The sequence below is a fragment of the Tursiops truncatus genome, chromosome 6 (genome assembly GCF_011762595.2).
Source record: "Tursiops truncatus isolate mTurTru1 chromosome 6, mTurTru1.mat.Y, whole genome shotgun sequence".
Lineage (NCBI taxonomy): Eukaryota > Metazoa > Chordata > Mammalia > Artiodactyla > Delphinidae > Tursiops > Tursiops truncatus.
In genome coordinates, this window is record NC_047039.1 from 94016166 (window position 1) to 94027586 (window position 11421).

The 11421-nt window shown below is 41.6% G+C and overlaps 1 protein-coding gene across 6 annotated transcripts in view; it reads right to left on the minus strand.

Annotated features, from left to right (window-relative positions):
* Positions 1–321: 321 nt before the first annotated feature.
* Positions 322–11421, minus strand: part of SUSD1 (sushi domain containing 1) — a 140653-nt gene continuing 129553 nt past the window's right edge. For 2 of the 6 annotated variants that reach the window (XM_073806411.1, XM_073806408.1), the window contains one exon: positions 322–746. In XM_073806411.1, the coding sequence (XP_073662512.1) occupies positions 668–746 (79 nt within the window). In that variant the 3' untranslated portion in view covers positions 322–667. Of the gene's footprint in view, positions 1231–6003; positions 8439–11421 lie in introns of those variants that run through there. The other 4 variants (XM_073806412.1, XM_073806406.1, XM_073806409.1 and 1 more) reach the window with 3 other exon arrangements.

The window sequence follows — 11421 nt, forward strand, 5'->3', positions numbered from 1 at the left end:
CGTTCAGTTTTTTCTGTAAAATGGTCTAACAGCAGTTAGTTGTCTTTAACTGCATTCAAAACAATTTTGTTAGATTGTATGTGACAGCTGTCATATCAGCGTGCATTTAAAAAAAGACTTATCATGTATAACTGATTCACTTTGTTATAAAGCAGAAACTAACACACCATTGTAAAGCAATTATACCCCAATAAAGATGTTAAAAAAAAAAAGATGGAAAAAAATAAAAATAAAAAATAAATAAATAAAAAAAGACTTATCGAAATTGGTGAACTTTTGTGTAGCCATTTTAATATTGAAGATGGAAGAAAACAAGCAACATTCTCGGCATATTATGCTTTATTATTTCAAGAAAGGTAAAAAAACAACCAAAACGCAAAAAAAGATTCGTGCAGTGTATGGAGAAGGTGCTGTGACTGATGGAACATGTCAAAAGTGGTTTGCGAAGTTTTGTGCTGGAGATTTCTCACTGGATGATGCTCCACGGATCCAAAGGATCAAAGAGTATCCTTTGATACTCTTCAAAGGGTAGACCAGTTGAAGTTGATAGCAATCAAATTGAGACATTAATTGAGAACAATCAACATTATACCACGCGGGAGAGAGCCGACACACTCAAAATATCCAAATCAAGGGCTGAAAACCATTTGCACCAGCTTGGTTTTGTTCATCGCTTTGATGTTTGGGTGCCACATAAGCTAAGCGAAACAAACCTTCTTGACCTTATTTCCACATGCGATTCTCTACTGAAATGTAACAAAAACGTTCCGTTTTAAAACAAATTGTGACGGGCCAAGAAAAGTGGATACTGTACAATAATGTGGAAGGGAAGACATTGCGGGGCAAGTGAAATAAACCACCACCAACCACACCAAAGGCTGGTCTTAATGCAAAGAAGGTGATGTTGTGTATATGGTGGGACTGGAAGGGAGTCCTCTATTATGAGCTCCTTCCGGAAAACCAAATGATTAATTCCAACAAGGACTGCTCACAACTGAAAGCAGCTACTCGATGAAAGGCGTCGGAATTAGTCAACAGAAAACACATAATCTTCCATCAGGATAATGCAAGACCCCACGTTTCTTTGATGACCAGGCAAAAACTGTTACAGCTTGGCTGGGAAGTTCTGATTCACCCGCTGTATTCACCAGACATTGCACCTTCGGATTTCCGTTTATTTTGGTCTTTACAAAATTCTCTTAATGGAAAAGATTTCAATTCCGTGGAAGACTGTAAAAGACATGTGGAAGAGTTCTTTGCTCAAAAAGATAAAAAGTTTTGGGAAGATGGATTTATGAAGTTGCCTGAAAAATGGCAGAAGGTAGTGGAACTAAATGGTGAATACACTGTTCAATAAAGTTCTTGGTGAAAATGAAAAATGTGTCTTTTATTTTTACTTAAAAACCAAAGGCATTTTTTGGCCAACCCAATATTAACAAATAGAATCTGGGGGCAGATTTAAATAACAATTTACCATGACTATGACTGTGTATACAAGAATGCAAAGGTGGCTAAATGTTTGAAAATTTATATTAATGTCGACCAAAGGGGGAAAAGCATATAATCCCATGGTAGATTTCAATAAAACATTCATAAAATGTAATGTCCATTCTTGATAAATGTTCTTTGTAAAATGGGATTAGGTGAATAATTTCCTTACTAACAAAACATATCTTATACCAAAAGCCAATATCAAGCTTAGCGATTAAGCACTTATAATTTCTATAATATGACATTGCTTTTATGTGATAGACATTGCAATTAGACAAAAGAACAAAATAAGAGGTTTAACTATTGGAATGAAGAAGACAAAATTATCATCATTTGCAGATAATAGAAAGCCTAAGATTCAGCAGAAAATTACTGAAAATTAAAAGAGTAAAAGAGAGTTGAGAAGGTTTTGATGATATATTAATATTCAAAAATCAAAAGTCTTATAATGTATAAGAAATATAACCCAAATTTAATCCATTTTAAAAGTACAAAACATAAAATTATACAAATAAATTTGAATTATGTGAAAAAAAGATAAAATTACCAAGAAATAGAAGATAATATATGACTAAGTGAAAAGGCATCTCCTGTGAGTGCACAGAAATATTCTAATATAAATTCTTCCAAAATAATCTAGAAAATCCCTTTTCTGGTCAAAATCCCAACATGATATTTGCAGAAACAAGCATATTTCAAAGTATTGTATGAAAAATATGTGCTATCTCAAATCAGTGGTGATTGGGAAAAGATAATCACATAAATAATTGTGCTATTTTAACTGCAGTGAATAGTGTGAAAGAAAAATACAGGTTGGTGTGAAATGTTTTAAATAAAATGTGGGTTCTTGTTTCATTCATTACACAAAATAAATTCCAAATACAGCAAATGTTTTAAAGTAAAAACCAAAATTACATAAGAACTAGGAGAGAGACTAGACAAATATTTTTATAATCGTGGGTGGAAAGTCTATCTGAGCATGTCATGTCAGCCGGTGATCACAAACAAAAGATTAATAACCTCAACTATGTAACAATGAAAACTTTCCAATGGCAAAAACTGACAAGAGCCCTATAAGTAAAGTTGAAAGACAAAGGACAAATGTGGGAAAATATGTGCAATACAAATGCCAGACAACTTGCTGCTACTCTGGTATGAAAAGAGTTGTGTAGTCATTGAGAAAACATCATTATTCCTCCCACGGGAAGAAGTATCGGTTCTTCAGCTGATAGAATTTTTCTCCTTTCTCTACTGACCTGTTCCCACAGACTCTGAAGATGTAGGGAGAGGGATGACCAATGGCAGTTCCTATCACTCACTCCTGCCAGGATCGTCCCAGTGCCCTTCACACACACACACACACACACACACCACGTGAACATATCATACACACATACACCACACAATACAGACATGTGCACATACAACAGACAACACACACATGCAGCCATGTACCGTACACACACACCACATGAACATGCACCACACAATATACACGTGTGCACACACAACACACGTATGCACACATGTACCATACACACTATACACACCCCACTTGAACATACCATACACACATGCATCACACAATAACACATGTGTGCACACACAACAGGCAACATAAATATGCACACACGTACAATACACACACACTCATGCCCTTTGGGCAATTTATTGAGGAATCACAACTGCCTGTTTGCAGTGTGTACCTTCCAGGAATACTGTTCAGCTGTCTCTAAGCTTTGCATTCTTTCTGGATCCAGAACATTGCCCTGGAATGTGGTTGTGGATGGGACATGTCCTGTCTGCCCCAGAGTGGATTCAGTGCCTAGAGGAACACCGCAGCCTATTTCCCCATTCCAGTCACCAGAAAGGCTTTCCTCCCTCTGCAAAAGGGCTCTGCTTTTGTGAAACGAAGCCAGAATGGACAGTGAGCTGAAGTCCGGTCCTCCTCAGACTCTGCCGTTAGGTGGTCTTAGTGTCCGATGGTTTTAGGAAACCCCCTTCTCTTCCCAGGTTTGGCAAGGTCTTCACGGGGGACTTGGGGAAGGGGGTCTCTGATCATGAGTGACTGCATAGAAAGCCAACATGGACCATAAACTGTCATATGACAACTTGTCCAGCCACGATGACAGAAATTCCCCAGAATGTATCTAATCGTGGGACAAGGTCCCTGTGGCAACAGTCACCTGTGGAGGTCACTTGTGGAGGTCCACATGACTTCAATTCTGTGGAGGCTCAATACTGCTGGAATCCCCCTTTGAAGATTGCCGTCAGAGCCTGAAGCACATTTTTTGGGGGTGTTCTGAGTCCATAAGTGAAATGTTTTTCAGATTGTATTCAATTTTTGGAAATAGGTAAAAGCCATTTGCCACATGTTCTAGTGTTTTTGTTTTTGGCCATGCCAAGTGGCATGCGGGATCCCGACCAGAGATTGAACCCATGCCCCCTAGACCTCCAGGGAAGTCCCCCCACATGTTCTAGCTTGTAAAAGAAATGTCCATAGAGAAGAGATTTGTGGTTGCCAAGGGGGAGGGAGGGTGGAGGAGGGATGGAGTGGGAAGTTGGGGTTAGCAGATGCAAAATATTTTATATATACAATGGTAAACAACTAGGTCCTACTGTATAGCACAGGGAACTATATTCAATATCCTGTGATGAACCTTAATGGAAAAGAATATTAAAAAAGAATGTATAGGGCTTCCCTGGTGGAGCAGTGGTTAAGAATCCGCCTGCCAATGCAGGGGACATGGGTTCGAGCCCTGGTCCGGGAAGATCCCACATGCCGCAGAGCAACTAAGCCTGTGCGCTACAACTACTGAGCCTGTGCTCTAGAGCCCGCCAGCCACAACTACTGAAGCCCGTGCACCTAGAGCCCGTGCTCCACAACAATAGAAGCCACTGCAATGAGAAGCCTGCGCACCGCAACGAAGAGTAGCCCCTCCTCGCGGCAACTAGAGAAAGCCCCCGCGCAGCAACGGAGACCCAACACAGCCAAAAATAAATAAAACAAATTAATTTTTTTTAAAAAAAAGAATGTATATGTAACTGAATCACTTTGCTGTACAGTAGAAATTAACACAACATTGCAAATCTACTATACTACAATAAAAAAAATTAAAGAAATGTCCAACTGGTTCAGTTTTAATGATACATGTTTTATATGCATATATAATGTTTTCACCGTATGCAGAGAAACAGAGACAGAAAACTGTGAGGTAATAAAACTGCTTGATGTTCTTTGGTAGCTCATAAACAAATTCTGAAGGCAATTCCCAAAGGGGATTTCTAAAGATTTTTCAAACACTAATAGCACCACTGGAATAAGTGTGTATTTAGTTTTTCAAAGCAACTACTTCGAAGAAGTATATTTAAATGAATATCTAGTATGTTTGGGGGAAAGAAGTCTCATTAGAGTCACAAATTGTGTAGCAGATGTTCTTTCTAAATGTTATTTTCAAAGGCTTAATAAGCATATCTTCCCCTTCCTATATGTACCTCCCTGCATCCCTCCAGCACCCAGCCAATCCAATGCACCATCAACTCCTTCATTTTTACTTTGGTAATGTCTCTCTTATGTTGGTCCATCCCTCTCTTGTGATCTTTAATGTCTCTTCATGAAATTTCCTGCCTTTGTTCATATTTTTATACCCCTCCCCCCTTCCATTACTGGAATTTCCCTTCTAGTCTTCTCTGCCTGATAAAACCCTCCTAATCCTTCAAGGTCCAGCTCAAACTCCACCTGGGTAACCTTTGCTACCCCCTTCCCTCTTCTACTTCTTTGCACCCCTTCCCTCTTGTCTTTATGCTTGTCATTCTGCTTGTGGTGTAGAAACTCCATCACTGAAGGCATTCAGTAAAATATTTGCTGGCTGTTGTGAAATGAAGGTTGGACTGATGTCTCAATCAGAGGGGAAATTCAGGGTCAAATGAAAGCAGATGACGTCAGCTTCTTTCAGCTGGGCAAGAGTCCAGTCTGCTCACAATGAATGCTAAACTAACAGGACGGGACTAGATTTCACACTTCCAGTCTCATTTCTTTGAAAGAGTGCTGGGAAGTTTCCTGGCTATACTCCAGATAGAGGACACACATCAAATCCTCCTTAGGGTTTAAGAAACACACCTCAGACAGATATGATCCATTGGAAGCTATCAATTAGGGAAGAGTAGTATTAGGCAAGAAAAGAAAAAAGTGTTATGTGGGAATAGAAAGGTCGAAGACACAGGCTGTGTGAGCTAGGATGGAAATCACACCTAGCCTTTGGACAGTGAACATTTTGATCAGCTGTTTGATGTCCACCTGGCTTCCTACTCCCATGTTATGTTCTTCGTTTCTTGCTTCATTTTTGCTGGTGCAAGAAAAATTCAAATATAGGTGTGACTTCCAGAGAAAAATAACAGCAGAACTTGTGAATTATCTGATCATTCTTTTCCCCTTGCAAGAGGATCTTACAGTTTTTGTTATTGATGTGTAAGACTATTGTACAGTAAGCCTATTAACTCATTTTTTAATTGATTTTAAACAGCTTTTATTCTTTTTATAAACTAATTTTTATTGGAGTATGGTTGCTTTACAATGTTGTGTTAGTTTCTACTGTACAGCAAAGTGAATCAGCTATACGTGTACATATATCCCCTCTTTGTTGGATTTCCTTCCCATTTAGGTTACCACAGAGCACTGAGTAGAATTCTCTGAGCTATACAGTAGGTTCTCATTAGTTATCTATTTTATACATAGCATCAATAGTTTATATATGTCAATCCCATTCTCCCAATTCATCCCACCTGCCCCTTTCCCCCTTAGTATTCATACGTTTGTCCTCTACGTCTGTGTCTCTATTTCTGCTTTGCAAATAAGGTCACTTATACCATTTTTCTAGACTCCACATATATGTGATAATATACGATATTTGTTTTTATCTTTCTGACTTACTTCACTAAATATGACAATCTCTAGGCCCATCCACGTCTCTACAAATAACCCAATTTCGTTCCTTTTTATGGCTGAGGAATATTCCATTGTATATATGTACCACATCTTCTTTATCCATTCCTCTGTTGATAGACATTTAGGTTGATTTCATGTTCTGGCAATTGTTAATAGTGCTGCAGTGAATACTGGGGTGCATGTGTCTTTTTGAATTATGGTTTTCTCAGGGTATATGCCCAGTAGTGGGATTGCTGAGTCATATGGTAGTTCTATTTTTAGTTTTTTAAGGAACTTCCATACTGTTCTCCATAGTGGCTGCATCAATTTACATTCCCACCAACAGTGCAAGAGGCTTCCCTTCGTTGTTCATCATATTTATTGCAAACAATGGTTCCCCAAATGGTTAGACATTGATTCCCACACTTCCCTAATAATCAGTCATTCCCCACTAATTTGAAATCGCTACCAAGCTCTATACGTAGCAGGAAGGACCACCAATAATTCACTTTACCAAGTGACAGGCTCAAAAGGTGGGCTCTAGGGTAGACCTAGAGCAACTCCAAGCCAAATGGACAGCGACATTCAGCAAACTGGTATTAAAAAACCAAAAAGCCTGTGGTGATTCAGCAAGCTTACTCCTGAGAAGAATAATAATAAAAAGATCTGAGTACTTTGGTCTTAGAGTACATGGCATAAGTATTGAGTTCAGAGCATTTCCAAAACACAGTATAACTCAGGGTAACTTAAGCTATGATTTCTTTCACTGAGTGTCATATCTCATCCCTGTGTGCTATGGATTTTTTTTTTAAAGCTTTCTTTTCACTGTAAGTATTCAGTTTATACTGAATACTTATAAATACTTATAAATCTTATAAACACAGATTTAAATGATTCTAGTGGCCTATCACCACCCTCAGAGTGGGGTTCCTGGGGAATCTCTTCAGAATTAGATAGGAATTCACTAAGATCAGAGAATTTCGGAGCTTCTCAGTTGAAATGCTTCAAAGTTCAGCATAGCCGGGCAGCCTCTCCTTCAGGCTCAAGTCTCAGGCTCTCATTCCACTCAGAAAGCATCGGTTCAAAATAAGTTGTTTTCCCTGTTGCTCAGTTCTAACAATTCCTTTTTCTTTCAGTTTACCAGAATGCAGCGTGGTGGCTGATGAAGCAAACAGTTATGCAAAGCAGGAGTCATATAGCAAAAAAAGGTAAGTCAGTTTGGAAACTTTATCAGAGTTTCCAAAAACGCAGGCTAATACACAGCAGCAGACTAGAAGTAGTCCAAACAATTTATTCTTGGGAAACTGGTGAAGGCCCAGGAATCAAGGGCAATGACCTGGGTGACGAAGCTGACAACAGCTGGGTGGACAATAAAGGGCCAGTTGGCAACTCACTTGCAGGCAGAGGCTGAGGATGATGTGTTGGCCAGCCAACCCTGGAAAGCTATGAGTGCAATGCAATCAATACAGACCACAGTCCCAGGTCAAGTGTAGAATAAACACAAGTATCCCTCCAATGCACATAGGTAGCCCTCCGAGACACACAGGCAACTCCCCAAGTCTGTTCGGCACTGTGTGTCCCTCCAGGAAAGCAGACAGCCTCCTGCCGTCCAGAAGTAGGTCTCTGTTTCTTCTATCTCATCCAGCGACAAGCCTTGGTCTTTCCATGCCTGGCTCACAGTGAAACTCATGTGCCCTCCCAGCTGTATCTCCAGTGTAGGTTCCAGCTCTGTTCTAGCTCCAGCCCCATCTGAGTGATCTCTTTACAGAGGTCTGCAGGGGTCTGCAGCAGCAGCCTGCAGGTTGAGGGAGAGGAAGTCCGAGGAGTGGCTGCAGAGAGGAGGGGAAGTGGAGGAAAGGGGCTGACACCAGGGGTGTGTTACAGCTGGACACTGAGATGCAGTCTCACGAGGTCGGTATGGGGGCTCGTCCTTTTACCCTTGTGGAGTTCCTTCAGCCTCCATCTAATCCAGTGAGCTGTTCCAGATGCACAAATCCAGACCAGAGAGCTATGTGTTAATTTTCTACAAGAAATCCAGTAAAAATGCTCATGAATGCTGACCACAGGCAGTCAAGTCAGACTCAGCTGTTTTGTGCCCTTGGCAGCAAGCTGCAGACAGGCTGGAGTCCTTGAGTCTGGCAGCCCCGCGCACCACCTCCCTCACAGGGCCACACGCAGTATGGACATTTATATTCTCCGACCAGGACCAAGACACTGTCTTCCTTGTTCGGTGCAAGAGATGCGCTGCCCATCTGCTGCCCCTTCCTAGGTCTTGTGCTAATGATTCCCCTTTCCTGGGCTCTGCCCCTCTTTGCCCCTCATGGTTGTCCCTGACCATCCCAGCACAGCAAAGCATCAGTGTCTGCATCATCTGGTGTCCATCCCTGTGAGATCTCAATTCACAGTGATCATCCCAAGACAACCCAAGTTCCCTCTGGTTCTTGGAGCTGAGCCCTCTTTCAGGTTCTAAGGTTCACTCTTCACTGGAAGGCCCCTTGGACAGAAGGAATCACAACTTGTGGCAAGAACCGTACGCGCTTTACGCTCAGTCTCAGCCATTCTCGGCTGCACACAGCTACTGCCAAGTCCTTGGTTATGGAGGGTCTTGGGACTGGGAAGGACCTTTGTGCTCTCCAGCGCTGGTCCCTGGAGCTCTCACCACCCTCTGGAAGCCTTGAACCTGGTCAATATTGCCTTACCCTGCCCAGCCCAGCCCACCAAGACTCAGGATGGCCCTTTATAGGGACTATAGGACAACTCACCCTCCAGGCCATACACTAGGCTCACTAGAGTTCGGCGGGAATAGACTTTTGCAGGCCAAGTTCACAAATCCTGAATCCTGCTAACCCAAAGGCTAGGAGATGGGACACATGCCCATGGACCCAGGGAAATGGTGTTCTTTTCCTTCCCCAAATCTCTGTGCCTCACTCAAGGGAACGCATCCAGTCCAAGGGGAGACGGCAGTCTTCCAGACGCGGTTACCTTCCTGAAACCTCTGGCCATTGGTCACTTCCACCCCTGGCAGCCTTGGTACCTCTCCATAGAGAAAATAGAAGTATTCCTAGGCTTTTGCTATAAAGTTAAGTAGCCCTGTCAGAAGAACCTAGGAAAAATTGTGGTAGAATTTAAAGTCTATAATTGATTTTTTCTTTAGTAACTTATGGTAGGCAAAATTCTATGAGATGACCCTCATAATCTCTGCCACTTGGTGTCCACAGCCTGTATAATTTTTTCCCCTTGAGTGTGACTTAGTTCTAACCAACAGAATATGGAAAAAGTGAAGGGCTTTTGCAGATGTAATTAAGGTTGCAAATTAGTTTATTTTTGGTTAGTTAAAGGTAGATTATCCTGTGTGCGCCTGACTTAGATGAAAGCCCTTTAAAAGAGGAACTGGGGGCTTCCCTGGTGGTGCAGTGGTTGAGAGTCCGCCTGCCAATGCAGGGGACACGGGTTCGTGCCCCGGTCCGGGAAGATCCCACATGCCGCGGAGCGGTTGGGCCTGTGAGCCATGGCCACTAAGCCTGCGTGTCCGGAGCCTGTGCTCTGCAACGGGAGAGGCCACAGAGGTGAGAGGCCCGCGTACGGCAAAAAAAATTAAAAAAAAGAGGAACTGGGCCCTCCCTGTATTCAGAGATTGTCCTTGCTGACTTGATGAGTTGGGCCGTCTGTGTAGGAAGCCCACCTGGCAAACAACTACAAATGGCCCTCTAGGAGCTATGACTGGCATCTAGGACCTGAGGACAGCTTCCAGCTGACAGCCAGCAAAAAGTTGGGACCTTCAGCCATACGACCACAAGGAAATGGATTCTGTCAACAATATGAATAAGCATGGAAGGGGAATCTTCCCCAGTCGAGCTTCTTGATGAAAATGCAACCTAGCCAACACCTTCCTTGCAGACTTGTGATACCCTGAGCAGAGAAACCAACTAACCAAACCTGGGTTCCTGACCCATAAAAACTGGAGGATAATAAATGTGTACTAGTTTAAGCCATTACGTTTGTGGTAAGTTGTTACACGGCAATAAAAAAGCATATATAGCCTTTGCTATAATTCTCTCTCAAATACTTCATCTTCTAGTTTCTAGTTGTCCCCCAAAATCACATTACCAAAGATTCACAAAAAAATTGCAAGAAATCTGAATCAGCACTGTGAAACAAGGAAGAATACATTCAACATTCAGAAACTTTGGGAAATTTTCAGAAGTTTTTTAAAAATATAAAGTTTCAGTTAACAGCTGGCAACAGAATTTTTAAGGAGGAAACTACTCTTGTTTAAAAAATTACTTTGGTAAATTACTTTGGTTAAAAAAAAAGAAAGACATAGATGAGTTGTTCTGCATTTCAGGAATTTAGGGGATTTGATAAAGAATGAAGATGGGAAGGGATGGGAAAGGAAGGAAACTTCGAAGAACAAAGATAACTAACATCCACTTTTAATTATTTGCATATCTAAAATATAATACTCTCTCGTTATAGGCAGAAAAATGGCCACCAAAAATGTCCACGTATTAATCCCAGAGCCTGTGGATAAGTTATCTTCCATGGTAAAAGGAACTTTGTAGATGTGATTAAGTTAAGGAGCTTGAGATGGGAGATTATCCTGGATTATCCAGGGAGGTCCACTGTAATCTCCTATAAATGAAGTGGGGGCAGGGGTGGACAGGAGAGTCAGAGTCAGAGAGAGATTCAAAGATGCCACACTGTTGGCTTTGAAGATGGAGGAAAGGCCACAGTCAAGGAATATAGGCAGCCTCTAAAAGCTAGAAACAGCAAACAAATGGATTCTCCCTCGAGCTTCCAGAAGGAACACAGCTCAGCCAACACTTTGACTTTAGCCCAGTGAGACTCACGGCAGACTTCCAACTTCCAGAACTGTAAAATGATAAATTTGTGTGGTTGAAAGCTACCAAGTGTGTGGCAACTTGTTACAGCATCAGTAGGAAACTAATACACTCTCCATTCACGTTATCTAAATGCCCCAAGTCCTTAGTGAAACTTTGGGTGGA